The sequence below is a fragment of the Xenopus laevis genome, chromosome 4S (genome assembly GCF_017654675.1).
Source record: "Xenopus laevis strain J_2021 chromosome 4S, Xenopus_laevis_v10.1, whole genome shotgun sequence".
In the NCBI taxonomy this organism is placed as follows: Eukaryota; Metazoa; Chordata; class Amphibia; order Anura; family Pipidae; genus Xenopus; species Xenopus laevis.
The window spans coordinates 16,016,668-16,034,381 of NC_054378.1; the positions used below are offsets into that span (position 1 = coordinate 16,016,668).

The window sequence follows — 17,714 nt, forward strand, 5'->3', positions numbered from 1 at the left end:
TTCTACTTGCTCTGCTGAGGAACAATGCATATTATCCATTGGCAATCAACAGCATTCTGCAATGGCCTTATCATTTCAGGACACCCCTTGTGCCATAGACCTCCGAGTTCAATAAATGACCCTTATTGTATTCTGCTTAAGAGCCCAGCATTATATAACATTTCCAATGAGAAAAAGGATAAGTTCTATTCAAGTACAAGTGCCAGGCGGAAGGTACATTTTACAGATTCCTTTGGGTAGAAGAGACTGCGTTGGCTAGCATAGTATTTATAGTGGACAGTAAGAGGAGACACTCTTCAGACCCCACTCTGGTTACTCAGTAGGAAAAAGAAAGCTGCATTTCTATAAAATTTGCCACTAAGATTTAATTGGGTTTGTTAGGTTCTGAATAACTCCCTGCAAGAAGCAGGCAAGTCAGCAGGAGAACTCTGACCGACAAAGCTGCACTTCAGTCCTATGGTTTCCAGATTTGGCTATAGGGTCCCCTCTCCGCTGCGTGGTTGGAAGCCCTCCCGTCGCGGGCTGGTCAGATCCAGGTGAATATTCACTGAGCAGCGCACAAGGAGGGTGTCGTTCTTAACATACTGCCGCTGCTTCAGTGTATTGAGGTGCATAAAAGTGACATAGCCAAAGCCTTTGGGGTTTCTCGGAGCGGTCGGCCTCTGGAAAGCCAGCAAATCTGGTTTGGTGTCCATCACTTCCACCTGGTCCTGCCTAGCGGTGCTTTCTGATTGGTCTAGGATAGACAGACGGATGGTTCCCTGGAGTGGCCAAGGTAGGAGGCTATCATAATCCCCCTGCATGGTGTGGACAAACAAGGAGATGTAGTTGGCACATCGTTGGGCGCTGGGAAGCTGGAGGTGCAGCCGTAGACAAAGCTTATATCCAGGATCCCCGGTGTAGAACCCTGGGCTGTGAATCACCACCGGCTTCTCCTCTTCTTGGCTCTTTTGGAGGCCACTGAAACCCTTGATCCTCCATATAAAGACACCGTTGCAGCGATGTGCATCCATGTCGGCTACTTTGTCCTCCAGAGAATGGATGGTGTGTTTCAGTTCATTCACGTAGGTGCACTGAGTCTCCATCTTGGCTATGAGCTCACGGATCTGGTGGTCCTGCCTTACAAGGCGTCCTTCCAGCTGCTCAACGGTCTCCCTGAGGTTCCTGGTCTCCTGACTGCAGTCTTGCTGGGAAGGCATATGAGAAGGGTGGGCGGGTGCTACGGACAGGGGTACAGGCTCAAACTGGTTGGGGTCACAGAATGAGATATCAGAGATGTGGCTAGTTGGAGTGGTGCTGAAGCTTCGCAGGGTCTGGGCCATCATGCGCATGTGTGCCTGGGTGAAGTCTTGCAGGTGTCCGGCCAGATTATGCCTTTGCATCTAAATGTGAAAGAGAAGATAAGTCAGACATCTGAAACCCCTGCCAACCTTATACGCTATAATATAGTGAATAAAGTACCCCCTCTTGTAAAATATAAGGATATTATAATAAATAAAGTACCCCCAGTTGTAAAATATGAGGATATTATAAGTTACCTTGGAGTTCCATGACCTGTATTAAAAACCACTCGGCCTTCGGCCTCGTGTTTTTATATGGTCATGAAACTCCTCGGTAACTTATAATATCCTCATATTTTACAACTGGGGGTACTTTATTTATTATAATACACAAATTTCAATGAGTCATTTGACAGAAATTACATCACTACTCACCGTTTTATAACTGATGACATCACTACTCACCGTTTATAAGGATATAATTTACAAGATATTCATGGCTTTTGTGTATTATAAATGTATAAAGTACAGAGAGTTTACGCTCAACAACACCATTGTATGGAACAAAAAAAATTGCTATAGTGAGCAAATCATTTTGAATTTAAATCAACAATAAAAATAGTTCATATTACAAGTGATCTTTATCCAAAATAAAATGCTTGCAGTGGGCTCACATACACAACGATCCTTTTGTGCCCGTCAACACCAAACACCTCCAATTAAGTCTCAGAGTTTACTCACAGACGGAGATATATTTCAGGCTTCCCGTTTGTTGCTACAGGGCCACAATAGGCGTTGTCTTATAACCTCAACCTCGTCATGTATTGATTAAAAGAGAGGGGGGGACATCACTGCATTACATAAAAGCTGAATAAAACACACAATTTTAGGTGATCAAATGTGTCCACATAAAGATTCCGCAGGGATGTAAAAGGCAGGTCCCCACCAAGTTTGATAGACACCCAGATCCCACCAGGGGAGCCGTCTTTAAAGGGATACTGTCATGGGAAAACATGTTTTTTTTTTCAAAACACATCAGTTAATAGTAGCAGAATTCTGCACTGAAATCATTTCTCAAAAGAGAAAACAGAATTTTTTACATTCAATTTTGAAACCTGACATGGGGCTTAACATATTGTCAGTTTTCCCAGCAGCCCCAGTCATGTGACTTGTGCCTGCGCTTGAGGATGGAACTACTTTCTGGCAGGCTGTTATTTCTCCTACTTAATGTAACTGAATGTGTCTCAGTGGGACTTGGCTTTTACTATTGAGTGTTTTTTTGAGAACTACCCGAGAGCTGTTATCTTAGGTTAGGGAGCTGCTACCTTGTTACATTCCCATTGTTCTGTTGTTAGGCTGCTGGGGGGGGGGGAGGGAGTGAGATCACTCCAACTTGCAGTACAGCAGTAAAGAGTGACTGAATTTTATCAGACCACAAGTCACATGACTGGGGGCAGCTGGGAAACTGACAATATGTCTAGCCCCATGTCAGATTTCAAAATTGAATATAAAAAAATCAGTTTGCTCTTTTGAAAAATGGATTTCAGTGCAGAAGTATTAACAAGTTTGCCCATGACAGTGCCCCTTTAACATCCCTGTGGACTCTAAGGGGGGAATTCACAAAAGTGGAGAGAGCCCATTTTTGGAGTAAAAGTAGTGGTAAACTGGAGTAAAATACTTTCTCCATATTCACAAACAGATATCCGCCTAAATTCCGACTCAACCAACACTTTTCATATTTTAGTGGACGAATGACAGACACTTTTATGAATTTGTCTTTCAAACGACATTTTAAACGACATTTTCTCCCGTCATTTTCAAAAATGGAGTAAAGGTCAGTATGACTCTTCCCCATGTGTCAGATCAATTCTAAAATAATCTGCTCTGTTTTGGTTCAGCCAATCTTTATTTCACACCTCGTGAAAGTAGGGTTGCCACCTTTTAATTCAATGCTTACCGGCTGGTGGTGGGGGCGGGAGCAAATGGGAGGGTCGTGATGTAGAAAGGGGCGTGTTGTGACACAAGGGGCGGGGCCTAAACACGCAATTGGCCAGAAGACAGGAAAAAAGGTAAATTCTGAGCGGGTTGGGGGTGGCTGAGGGCTTTTGTTAGGAGTATTACAAATTTACCGGCAGCTACAATTTGTAATACCGACCCGGCCAGGTGTTTTACCGGCTAGGCCGGTAAAATACCGGCCGAGTGGCAACCCTACTTCTAGGTGCCCCATTGGGGAATTATTAGTATATTAATAGGGCTTAGCATTTTATAGTCAGGGCAAACGTTTCTGTCTAACCCTATTGGTGTAAAAGTCTCATTAACAAAACAAGAAAAACACTGATTGAAAAAAAAGTTTATGTTATACAATTTGATATGTAAAAGGTTTTTAACTCACACTTGCATTATTTTACTAGTTTTAGCTTAATGAATGAGGCAATATTAGCAATTTGAGTGAATATATTATCTAAAGGAAAAGTAAAGCCTCCCAGCCATTTTTATTTAGTTTTAGCAGCAATTAAGACACTAAGACAATAAAACATATTTCTGATACAAATCCCTATATTATGCAAAGTAGCATTTCTTGTATTTAGATCGTTATATCTTGTTACAGAAGTGGAATTACACAAACATGTAGATTTAGAAAGCCCAGGTTATCCTGAAAAAAGTGATGTATAATTTTCCTAGGTAAAATAAACCCCCTCCCCCAAAAATTCCAATTTGATGGCTGACTGACAGGTGTAGTAAGAGCTAAAAGACACATTCAGAAAAAATGTTGTTAAAATGTTGTGCAAAAGACAAAATCTGAAGACCGTCTGCTTAAAAGACAAATTCACAAATGTGGAGATAGAGGTTTGTGAATTTGGTAGAAAATCACCACTTTCGTGAATTCCCACCTATTACTCTCCCTTTCTTTTACTCTATACATGGTGCGGTTATAAGAAGAAGACGAATTGTGGCCCTGTAGTAACAAACGAGAAACTGTGAGTAAACTGTGAGTAAACGGTGAGTAAACGGTGAGTAAACTGTGAGTAAACTGTGAGTAAACTGTGAGTAAACTGTGAGTAAACTGTGAGACTTAAGTGGAGGCGTTTGGTGTTGATGGGCACAAAAGGATCGTTGTGTTTGAGATCGCACTGCAAGCACTTTATTTTGGATAAAGATCTCTTATTAAATTAATTATTTTTATTGTTCATTTAAAATCAAAAATAAATTGCTCACTATAGCACATTTGTTTTGTAACATGCAACGGTGTTAAAACTCTCTGCACTTTTTTCCCCGAAAACGAGTGAATGCACTTGCACCATTGTGGAAGGTATAACTGCCAGTTTATATACACGTTGCACTGTATTATATAGTGGGTGGACTATAGAGTGTGATGGAACAAACCACTTCAATATATTATTACAGGTATGGGACCGGTTATCCAGAATGTTTGGGACCTTGGGTTTTCCAGATGACGGATCTTTCCATAATTTGGATCTTCTTACCTTAAGTCTACTAGAAAATCATGTAAACGTTAAATAAACCCAATAGGCTGGTTTTGCTTCTAATAATCTACTACACTATATATTTCCTCTCCCCCACCCATCTCTATCCTTCAATCGCTGGTTTGTCTTTAGTTGCATTGAGGTGAGATTTCTGGAGGAGAAAATAATATTTTGTGGGACTCTTGTCAATGGGGAAGTAAATCAGTAACATTTCATAGGAGTCAAGATGTTTGTCTCTTTGCAGGAGGAGAAAAGGAAATTATTTAGTATTATGCCCCCTCCCGGTGCCAGAGGGGATGAGTTTGACCCCCTTAGTGTTGCCTTTGCAGCTCATTCAATGGGGGTAGGCTGTGCCCGTGCTTCCATTCCCATTCCATACTGACCCAATATCAGAAGGATAAAAGCAACAAACCTTTTCTCTACATCCAAACTCACAGTACATGCAGGGGATTGGTGCCATGGTACAGTCCATACTGTAGTGAGCCGGCATCTGAAAAACAAAAAGGAACCCAATATGTCTGCAGGTGAGGGTAGATTTGGAGTAACCTAGGCCAGTGTAAAATGTATTTCTAAGTGTTTTAGACAAAATAACAACAGACATTTGCAAACGTATGCTCCGGTTTCATATAACACTTTTACTATACTGTATGTCCTCCTTAAAGGGGTTGTTCACCTTTGAGATAACTTTTAGTATGAGGTAGAGAGTGATATTCTGAGACAATTTGCAATTGGTTTCTGAGTTATTTATCTTTTTATTCAGCAGCTCTTCAATTTTCATTTGAATTAATCTGTTAGCTAGGGCCAAAATTCCCCTAGCAACCATGCATTAATTTTAATTAGAGACTGGAATATGAATAGGAGAGGACCTGAATAGAAAGATCAGTAATTAAAAGTAGCAATAACAATACATTTGTAACCTTATAGAGCATTTGCTTTTTGAAGGGGTCAGCGACGCCCATTTGAAAGCTGCAAGAAGAATCAACAATCGCATTATAGGAAGGAAATGGGCGTCGGTTGTAGGACTGCATCAACTAGCCAATGAGGTCCTGTATCGTAGAAAAAAATCAAACTTGACCGATCGTCATCTGGCCGATTTTTGGCTTATCGATCAGGGAGACCCAGCGTACGCCCCCACACACTGGCAGATAAACTGCCGAATTGATCAGCTATTGGCAGCTTTAATCTGCCCATGTATGGCCACCCTAAAGGTGGCCATACACGGCCAGGTTAAAGATGCAAATATGGGTCCTTTAGGGGACGTCTCAACGGTTCCTCCCGATCGGTATCAGGCCAAAAATCGGCCAGATATTGATCGGTCAAGTTTGATTTTTTTCTACGATCCAGGACTAGTTGATGCGGTCCTGCAACCCGTTGGCGCCCATTCGTAGCATTGTAATCTGATCGTTTGGCCCCAGGGCCGAACGCTCAGATTCACCCGATATTGCCCTGCCGTTAGTGGGCATATCGGGTCAAGATCCGCTTGTTTGGTGACCTCACCAAACGTCTAATAGCGTATGGCCACCTTAAGGCTTTGTCAGTGGTACTAAAATATTGTCCTCCAGTGCAGTCAGAACAGAAAATATCAGTAGGGGGGGCTCAGTGAAAATTTAATGGTGCTATAGAATAAGTCCAACATCAGGCTGATCCCTATGAAAGTCGGTTTAACGATCTGCGTATATATAACTCATTAGATTCAAACTAATGGGACACAGCCCTAACCACCTTTGTCCTAGATGTGGAAAGACTATGGCTGACTTCTTTCATATCATATGGTTATGTCCCCACATCTGTGGTTGACTTCCTAGCCACCACTCTATGGTTTCCTGCTCCCACCAGCTGCCACCTGGGGGTCCTAGGTACAATAATAGCACTGATTCATCAGACTCCCTTATTATTCTATGCCAAGGAAACCCATGGCCACACATTGGATGGGAACCTCACCTACTAGGGGTCAAGTTACCAAAAGACCAGAGGATCGGCTTTTAGGGTCTGGCCACACAAGCAGATTCGGGGAGATTAGCCGTCCCCAAACGATAAATCTCGTACCTACCTGCTCTCGGATGAGATTGGTCTGACAGTAGTCACAGGTCACATAGGCCATAGGACATATTAGTTCATGGCCCTAGAACACAGGAAAAAAAAAATGCATGAGAAAGAAAACCAATGTAGAGAATGTCCCCCACCCCAGTGAGTTAGGGAGTACACCCAACTGACTTACTATGCGACTATACAGGCATGGGGATCCGTTTTCCTGAAACCCAGTATCTAGAAAGCTCCACATTACGTAAAGGCTGTCTCCCATAGACTCCATTCTATCCAAATAATCTGAATTTGAATTTTTTTCTCTGTAATAATAAAACAGTACATTGTACTTGATCCAGACTAAGATCTAATTAATCCTTATTGGAAGCAAAACCAGCCTATTGGGTTTATTTAGGGGCAGATTTATTAAGGGTCAAATAGTAAGATCGAAATAATTTTTTGGTCAAAACTCTCAAATTCTAATTGTGAATTATCCAAACTCGATTGGAATTTTAATAATTTATCAAACCTATATCCTAAGAATAATTTGAATTTGACTATTCGCCACCTAAAACCTGCCGAGTTCATGTACAAGTCAATGGGAGAGGTCCAGGGACCAATTTGAAGATGTTAATAGCCTTCCTGACATTTGAGCTTTTTTTCGGGGGGAAAAACTCGATTTGAGTTTAGTCGAACTTGATTCGAGTTTAGTCGAACTTGATTCGAGTTTATTCAAACCGGATTCGAGTTTATCCTAACCCGATTCGAGTTTATTCTAACCCGATTCGAGTTTATCCTAACCCGATTTCGAGTTTATCCTAACCCGATTCGAGTTTATCCTAACCCGATTCGAGTTTATTCTAGCTCGATTCGAGTTTAGTCGGCCGTTAAAATCAGGTCAAGTTTTAGATACTCGATTTTTTTTCTTAAATAACCTCCCAATCAAATTTCGAGTATATTCAAACTGATCAGAGGTAAGAAATGGGCAACAGCAAAAAGTTGTGAGTTTTCTCCAAAAGTAAAGACCAAAAATTAGAATTAAAAGTTTAAATAATTTATTAGGACATACAGGTGACCGCCTAACGCGTTTCGTACCTACTGGGGCACATACTCATAGGCTCATTACTCATTTGGTCTTTACTTTTGGAGAAAACTCACAACTTTTTGCCGTTTCGGATTTTTTCACCCATGGACTGGGGTGAAGTGCGAGTATTTTTTTCTCCCTTCATTATTTGCTTATTTTCCCCTTTTTTTGATTAATAATGGTACAGTCATTGGCACTGCGCACCATAGTCTTAACACGTGTGTGCGTGTGCGTGTGCATATATAGTCAAATACAAGAGTCTCATTGCACCCCCGCCTAATGGTTTTAAAAAATAGTGGTGAGCACAACTTTCCCTTGTTTGTTATATATATATATATATATATATATATATATATATATATATATATATATATATATATATATATATATATATATATATATATATATATATATATTTTTTTTTTTTTTTTTTTTTTTTTTTTTTGTTTATTTCCAGATACCTATGAGGCTGTCTCTACTTTCTAGTCAAAACACAGCTGTCCCTGACTTGCTTTATGGCAGGGATTCTAGATCTTCACTTAGGAGTGCCTTACAAGACATATGGCAGGTTCGTTTTGCTGCACTGCTGCCTGGAGAGGTCTACAACTGATTTATTTGGAATTTGTCCGAATCCTTCGTGAAAGATTCTGCCAAATCCTACTTTTCATATGCAAATTAGGGGTGGGAAAGGAAAAAGTGGACAAAAAAATTTCCCTTCCCACCAAGGATTCGGATCCAGTTCGGCCAGGCACGAGGATTCGGCCGAATCCAAATCCAGGCGAAAAAGGACAATTCTGGCCAAATTACGAATTGAATCCTGGATTTGATGCATCCCTAGTATTAACAAGGGAGTATTTAGGTCATTACTGTGCCCCTTTATCTCCTGGATGATTATTACAGCAGTTGGCCATCAGAGCTGAGGTTCCAAGTCGGGGTTACAGCTTTACCCCACCCATAATCAGTGACATTGATCCTAAGAATACATACGGATTTGTCTTCATACGCCATGGCCAGACCACAATTATCGCAGAATGTCCTCCGCCGGCCGCATTCGTGCTCCATGTGTTTATCCAGGAGGAGCTTCAGGAAGGAGCCCTGGCACTGAGAGCATTCAACGCTGGCAAACTGGCACTGCACCAAGTGATGCTGCAGAATGAAATGAAACAGGTAAAGACTCTTCAAGATCGACACGTAGAAGTATTGCTCCAGAGATATACATAACCACACGTATACACCACTCCAACAAAAGACAAGCTGTGACATATACCCACCCACACAGCTTCATATGAAATTGCTCCTCTCAGCACTTTTGCAGTTTATATATATTTTTTGTTATTTGCTTTTTCGTGATATTAGCAATTTTATACTGCTAATATCAAGGGCGGGTCTGTTCTGCAGAAGAGCAATGTAAGCAATTTCACGTAAAGGTGCGTCAGTGGATACATGTCCCTGTTTAGAAGTAATTACGGGCACGATCACAACCTTACATGGACTCCCTGGAAATGAGATTGTTATTCTCCTGCGACCATGTTTACCTCTGGCCATTCACATACAGCACAGTCGTGTATTAAAGAGGTAGTTCACCTTTAAAAAAAACTCTAGGGGGGTATTTAATAAAGGGATGCATGAATTTTATGATGTAGTTTTTATTTCTAAATTACACTGTTTACACTGCAAATAATTCACTCTACCATATAAAATGTCATTCCTGAACCAGCAAGTGTATTTTTTTTAGTTTTTTAGTTGTAATATTGGTGTGTAGGTGCATCTCAGGTCATTTTGCCTGGTCATGTGCTTTCAGAAAGAGTCAGCACTTTAGGATGGAACTGCTTTCTGGCAGGCTGTTGTTTCTCCTACTCAATGTAACTGAATGTGTCTCAGTGGCACCTGGATTTTACTATTGAGTGTTGTTCTTAGATCTGCCAGGCAGTTGTTATCTGCCTGGTAGATCTGCCTTAGTGTTAGATCTGCCTTAGTGTTAGTGAGCTGTTATTTGGTTACCTTCCCATTGTTCTCTTGTTAGGCTTCTGGGGGGGGGGAGGGAGTGATATCACTCCAACTTGCAGTACAGCAGTAAAGACTGAAGTTTATCAGAGCACAATTCACGTGACTTGGGGCAGCTGAGAAACTGACAATATGTCTAGCCCCATATCAGATTTCAAAATTGAATATCAATAAATCTGTTTGCTCTTTTGAGAAATGGATTTCAATGCTGAAGTCTGCTGGAGCAGCACTATTAACATGTTTCCCCATGACAGTATTCCTTTTAACATGCAATTTTTTTTGCAGTGTCTGTTTTCACTCAGAAAGCCCGTAAAAGCTGCGTTAAAAGAAGATGCTTTTTTTCTTCTTTTCAATTCATTATGGCCCGAAGCTGTTCCAAGTCCAAATCCAAAAATACTTAACATTTGAAGATGTTTTAATCCTCCCGGAAATAAGTTCGTTTTCAGGGTTTGATGCTGGTTTTTCCAGTAAAACTCAAATTTTTCATGGTTTTCGGCCGTCAAACGCAAAAATTCTGTTTTTTCGCGTGACAAACTGAAAAAGTCTTTTTCCCCTCCAATCCAATTTTTTTAAACTTTTTTTATTGATAAATAAGGGCAAATTGTGGATTCTAGTTTGGTTGGATATTTTTCTTTTTTTTTTTTTAAATTCGGATTTTGATAAATGTTATATAATGCTCCTTTCTTAGCAATTTATTTGCCTCAATTCAAAAATGACACAAAAACAATTATTTGCCATCTTTTCAGCTTACAAATTGGGGTCACTGACCCCAGCAGCCAAAAATGATTGCTATGTGAGGCAACAATGTTATTGTTACTTTTTATTCCTTATCTTTTTCTGCACCCCTCCCCCTTCATCTCCCATTCACACCACTGCCTGGTTGCTAGGGTAAACCGGACCCTAAACAACCAGATAGCTGCTGAAATTCCAAGCTGTCGAGCTGCTGAAAGGGAAATAATTCAAAAACCACAGAAAATATAAAACAAAGACCAACTGCAAATGGTCTCAAACAATATCACGGAAGCCATCATGCTAAACGTTCATTTAAAGGCAAACTACCCCTTTAATATACAATATACCCTTATAACTGAATAAGGCTTGTACAACTCAGTAGAAACAATAATAAATGTTAATTAGAAACAGAGAAATCATTCTCCATCATGGGATTTTAGGAGGATGGGAAATGCAGGGGGCTATAAAATGTCATTTTTAAACTGGGTGGTGGTGGTTGAAAATCTACTTTTAAATGTTATTGACTAAAATTAACAATGTCTAAAAGTTTTTTAGACAGAGATATTCTGAGAAATTGCAGTTGGTCTTTTTTTTTTACACTTTGCGCAGAAGCTCTATGGTTTGGAATTTCAACAACTATCTGGTTGCTAGAAACCAATTTGCCATAGCAACCAGCCAGTGTGGTGAATGAGAGACCGGAAGATGCACAGGAGAGGGACTGAATAGAAAGATAAGAATAAAAAGGAAGATTACAATCAAACATTTAAAAGGGCAGCTTACAGGGCAATAGATTTTTTGTCTGCCCATTTGAAAGCTGGAAAGAGGCAGGAGAGTAAGACAAATACTATAATTCTGAAACTATAGAAAACCAAGACCAATTGAAAATTGAAAAGTTGCTAATAATAGGGCATTCTATAACAAGTATGAGTTGTATGTAAGTCGGGTGTATGTAACTCCAGGACTCCCTGTAATTCTGAAACTACAGAAAACGAAGACTAATTGAAATAATAGGGCATTCTGTAACTTACTAAGAGGAGAATGAAAGTTGAACTACTCCTTTAAAGCTTTCCTCAGGGTGATCTGAAGGATCTAAAAGAGACTGTTTGGGAACGTTTCCCTCACCTCCAGGTGCCTCAGCTCCATGGTGTCTGTGCAGCCCAGGTTGGGGCACTTCACCCTTAAAGAGAGGATTTCCCGTTTGGCAAAGTTGTCCGGGAACAGCTGCTTCTCCATGAGAATCTCATTATCCACCGGGCACTTGTGTCCTGCGTTCCTGCAGCACAAAACCAGAAGTTGGAAAAGTAAAAGTGGAGCAGAGCCCAACCCCTGAGTTCTACCCAATCACCTCCCACCCGGAGTTACAACGTGTTGTACAGCAGCTCTATGACCCGGGCAAACTGCATGCGACCAGCAAAACACCGGAAAACCAGAGACTCAGGCAGTGACGCTTGACTTCTGTTCTGATGTCTGGGGACACAGTTCATAAATTTCCTTAAAGGATAAGTAAACCTTTAAAATAAGTGAATGTAAAATTGATGAGGTTGCTATTCTAAGATGCTTTGCAATTTACATTAATTATTTGATTTTATTCCAAGGGATACATGTACTGTTAATATGAATTTTGTTACAACAGTGTCACCTGCTGGTCAGTTTCCCACCAGTCTGACCACCAAGTAGTCAAGGAAGTTGTCAGGAGAAAGAAATAAGCTGCTCTGATGTTCTTAGGAAATTCCTAAGCAGAAGAGCAGCTTGTTAAGGTGGCCATACACGGGCCGATAAAAGATGCCGACAGACCGTGTCGGCAGCTTATTGGCCCGTGTATGGGGCCCCGCGGCGGGCTTCACCGATCGAGATCTGGCCGAAAGTCGGCCAGATCTCGATCGGATGGGACAGAAAATCCCGCCGGATCGCGGCCGCATCTATTCGTTGATGCGGTCCCGCGATCCGACCGTTTGGGCATCGTTAGGATCCGATCGTTGGGCCCTAGGGCCCACGATCGGATCAGCCGATATTGCCCACCTCAAGGTGGGCATATCGGAGGGAGATCCGCTCGTTTGGCGACATCGCCAAACGAGCGAATCTCTCCATGTATTGGCACCTTTACTTTCTCCTGACAACTTCCTTGACTACTTGGTGGTCAGACTGGTGGGAAACTGACCAGCAGGTGGAGCTGTTGTAACAAAATTCATGCATATTAACAGTACATGTATCCTTTGAGATCTTGTAATAAAAACAAAATAAATAATAAATGTACACTGCAAAATTTCCTACAATAGCCCCCTCATTAATTGCACATTCACTTATTTTAAAGGTTTACTTATCCTTTAAGGGAAGTTAGGAACCGTGCCCCCAGACAAGTAAAGTGTTCTAATACCCATTCATTATGTAGAGCAGCCACCTTGACCCCGGTCCTTACTTATTTTTCCAACAAAGTATTAGGTTCCTCTCCGCTGCTCCTCCAGGGGCCCCTAAAACAGTTCTTGAGGAGCCAGTCTTGGAAGGTCAGAGTATGATTTGGGGTGAATGCTAATTTGCACTTTAGCAGGATCACATGGTCAGACATCCATCATGTAACTAATAGGGGCATGGACTCATTTAGAACAGAAAAGGGAGGCTCTAAAATAACAGTGGCCCGGGGTTATAATGTAGTCAGCAGGGGACAATGATTAGAAACACAAAGGTGGCTCCAGAAAAGACACATGGATGAGTTTTCACTGTCAGATTTATAAAGCTTACAAACTGCACTAGAACAGGAAACCTATACACCAAGTACATATCCTGACTGGGATTCAAATTAGGCCCTTGTATTACAAGTACGTAGAGGTCCAAACAGTCCACTAAGTTTGCTCATAGTCTGTACAGAGAGATCCCATAAAATTATAACCGCATAGGTATTCCTCTGTACTAAGCACAATTCAGCAGGAACAGACCCCTAAGTTTGCTCATAGTCTGTACAGAGAGATCCCATAAAACTATGGCAGCATAGGTATTCCTCTGTACTAAGCACAATTCAGCAGGAACAGTCCCCTAAGTTTGCTCATAGTCTGTACAGAGATCCCATAAAACTATAACAGCATAGGTATTCCTCTGTACTAAGCACAATTCAGCAGGACTAGCCCCCTAAGTTTGCTTATAGTCTGTCCAGAGATCCCATAAAACTATGGCTGCATAGGTATTCCCTGTACTAAGCACAATTCAGCAAGAACAGTCCCCTAAGTTTGCTCATAGTCTGTACAGAGAGATCCCATAAAACTGTACCAAGACAGTTGGTCTGTTTCCACAGAAAGATGGCAGCAGATTTAGTTGAAGGGATGACAGAGCCTCTCTAGAACAATTCATATACATGACCCACCTGAGAGATTTAAGGATACAGGCCTTACAAAACCTGTGTCCACAAGGAGTCTGTACAGCTTCCCGCAGAGCCATGAGGCAGATGGGACACTCATACTTGCTTTCTAAGGGAGGATCAAACTCCACGTCATAGCCTTGAATCTCCTCCACATCCAAGTTTTGTGTTGTCCCGCTGGGAAGTCCGGCTGAGGGACTGTCAGCATCTTCCTTGGTGTTTATGCAGCAAACGCTGGCCATAGCCGCACAGCAGGCGTCTTCTGAATCTCCTGCCTCCAAACTGGTCCTTGGGTTCAGGATACTCATAGTAATGGGGTGGGGGGGACTTACCAGCAGCACCTGATGGGCAACAAAACAAAAACAATGTCATTTCAGTACTAAATGGCTCATTTCAATTAGGGATGCACCCAATCCACTATTTTGGATTCGGTCGAACCCACGAAACCTTCAGGAAAGATTCGGCGGAATACCGAAATAAAATCTGCATATGCAAATTAGGGGTGGGAAGGGCAAAACATTATAAGTTCCTTGTCTTGAGACAAAAAGTCACACGATTTCCCTCCCGACTCTAATTTGCATATGCAGGTTAGGATTCGGTTCGGACGGGCAGAAGGATTCAGCCAGATCCTGCTGAAAAAGGCTAAATCCTGGCAGAATCCCGAACCGAATCCTGGATCCCTAATTTCAATGCATTGTTACAAGTATGGGATCCGGTATCCAAAAAGCTCTGAATCACGGAGAGGCCGTCTCCCATACACTTATGGTATGAAGATCCAAATTACAGAAAGATCAGTTATCTGGAAAACCCCAGGTCCCAAGCATTCTGGATAACAGGTCCCATACCTGTACTGGCTATTGGAAGTATTCCTCCAACGAAAGTCTTGCACACCCTGCTGGCATCTGGAATTATAACACAAGCAGAGGGCTATGGGCAGGAATATGAGAGCAGCAGTTTAGACATGGCAGATTGCTTTGCCATCAGACAGCAGCGTGTTAGGTACAAAAGGGCTCAGGAGTCAGAAGTCCTCGCCTTGCATGGTTGGGGGACCACCAGTCCTAGATACCCTGGAAAGCCCAGCTGGAAAGATGGCTGGAGCCATAATTAGCCAATAAGCATTTTCAATTGCTTTAAAGACCCCTCCTGAACAAAAAGATAAAAGAAGATTGGGTGCTACATAGCTCGCATTCTACCAGCCCCCCCCCAGTTGTGCAAGAGTGGAATAGCCCACGTAACTCAAGCACCGTTCAACTAGGTCAGTGCTCCTGTCATTTTAAATGGGATCAATCCTGGAAATAAATAAGCTTTTCTATTCCAAGTGATTTGGATTTGCTTCATTCATTATTCTTGTGTGTACTGGTCAATGTAGTTGCTATAGAAAGCAGTACCTGCTGGTTCTGACTCTTGAAACAATGTAGCAGTGGCCAGCAGATTCCGCTACATTCCCCCGGAGAACTGGCTTCTGCTAAGTTGTGTCAAAAGTCGGAACCAGAGAAATACTGAAATATAAAAAAAAAAAACATAAAATCCGGCACTAAGAATTTATATAGGGACGTGGATTATGGACACATACAATGTGAAAAGGACAAGTACAGTTCTGTATTTATATAAAATACACACGTTGGTAATAGCTGCGGGCTGAGCTCCTCTAGGTATGCGGCAGAATCTTATTGGCCTTTGTATGGGGCCCTTAAACAGCTGAGGCACAAACATTGGTCAATTCTTCAATAAAAGCGATACTTGGGATGCCTGCACGCACCAGTTTGATTTTCATGGGAATACAAACATTGCAATTGGCAGCAACTCTGAGTAGTAGCGCCAAAAAGGTCACGGCAATATTCCATTCCAACAAATCCCATATTTGCTCTGTGGCCATCCCGAATTTTCAGTGGAGCATGCGAGTGCCTTATAAGGGGCAGTTGGAGGAGGTGCAAAACCTGTGGCTCTGCAAGCGCTGCTGAACTACAACACTGAGCGTTTCACTGGCGGTGCTGAGAGATAAGAAATATCAGGACATCCGTAGCACTGGACGGATTTACCCCTCGTACCTGTTGCCACTCGAATGTCTGCCCCAGTTGGCACATGCTATTGGGCGGGGAGTTCTGGGAAAGCATTGGCATAGTGTGGGTGTGACACAGATTCTCCTCTTGTGTTTCAGCAACAAACAACTCAATTTACTCCTATTTCTTACAAACAAACAGGTGCTGCTGTTGTACGGGGGGGGGGTCACTAAAGTGGGGGCACCAGAGCCAGTTTTGGGTCTATCACTGATATGAAGCCAGAGTTGTTCCATGCTGAGTTTTACTGGCACCTATACCTGCACTTATTTCTGTGGCCGGTGAATAGGTGTGCCTATGTCACTGTCTCATTTGTCAGTGTCTGTAATTATCTCCCGAGTGCACCCGCCTCCTGTGCTATCTGCCTGCATTGATCTCCCTGGTGTGTGTGTGACTTATTCACACTATAGGCCTCCAGCCATCGCTCCCTTGTGCCTTTGTGTCCTGCTTGTACATCTATAGAGGGCACTGCCTGCCCATTACTCAACTAGGGCTTTGCCTGTTACGGCCTTTCAGATGCCATTCACTCTCACAAATGTGGATCTAAATTTCTTATTGCTGCCTGTCACACACAGTTATTGGGATCAGGACCCCCCTTACTGCCTGTCACACACACACACACACACACACACACACACGCAGGATTGGAAATTGCTCCCATTCATTGTGACACTGTTGCCAGTGAGACACAGTAGTAACATTACAGTCACTGCACAAAGCTTGGGTGAGAGCCATGTGAATATTACGAGACTCACCGAACTCCAGAGCTATCCTTCCGCCAGACTTCCGCCGCAGCACTCCATTTCTGTCTATCTCCAAGTTCCCACACAGAACTTTCCCACTCCGGCGTCACGCCCAGCTCATGCCGTAGATGGTCCCGTTCGTTTTCCTTCCCCTTCCGCTTGGTGCACTTTTCCACTGCAACTTCCGGTATCTGTTCTGCCCAGGGACGGGACCTGTAGAGAGTTTGAGGAAGTCGTGATGTCGCAACCATGTGACCACGAAGCTAGAGGGGCGTTGACTAAGAACCCGCCCACTTGGTAGAGACATGTGACATCCTGGCGGAGGGAGTGCTTGTTGAGTGTAGCATCGGTTTACGGCTGTGAGTGGTGGAATGATGGAGGTGGGGAATACCTATGCTGCCGTATTTTTATGGGATCTCTCTGTACAGACTATGAGCATACCTCCCAACTGTCCCTTTTTCGGAGGGACAGTCCCTCTTTTGACAGCTCAACCAGCAGTCCCTCATTTGTACTGGAAAGTCCCTCTTTTCTCTGCACTGAACAGCCAGAAAAAGAAACAAAGTTTCTCACTTAATTGGCTTTTAGCAGAGAGCCCAAAACAGCTAACAGGTGCAAATAAGATACTTTGTAACAATTTTGAGACACAAAAACACAGTTTAGATAAGGAGAAATATTTTCAAACTTTCATAACCTGCCAAATTTTGTAAAACAAACATGGTAATTAGGGGGTGTGGCAACAGAAAGGGGTGTGGTCAAAAAAATTGCGCTACGTGCGAAAAAAAAATGTTTGTCCCTCTTTTTACTTCCAAAATGTTGGGAGGTATGTATGAGCAAACTTAGGGGCTGTTCCAGCTGAATTGTGCTTAGTACAGGGAATACCTATGCTGCCATAGTTTTATGGGATCTCTCTGTACAGGCTATGAGCAAATTTAGGGGCTGTTGCTGAATTGTGCTTAGTACA

The 17,714-nt window shown here is 42.3% G+C and overlaps 1 protein-coding gene across 1 annotated transcript; it reads right to left on the minus strand.

The window, feature by feature from the left end:
* Positions 1-339: 339 nt before the first annotated feature.
* On the minus strand, positions 340-16,872 carry traf6.S (TNF receptor associated factor 6 S homeolog). Its single transcript, NM_001096394.1, is given in 7 exon segments — positions 340-1,382; positions 5,178-5,255; positions 6,816-6,887; positions 8,859-9,017; positions 11,730-11,880; positions 13,960-14,294; positions 16,766-16,872. Coding segments are annotated over 6 exon segments (1,671 nt in total). The 5' UTR covers positions 14,262-14,294; positions 16,766-16,872; the 3' UTR covers positions 340-473.
* Positions 16,873-17,714: the final 842 nt, after the last annotated feature.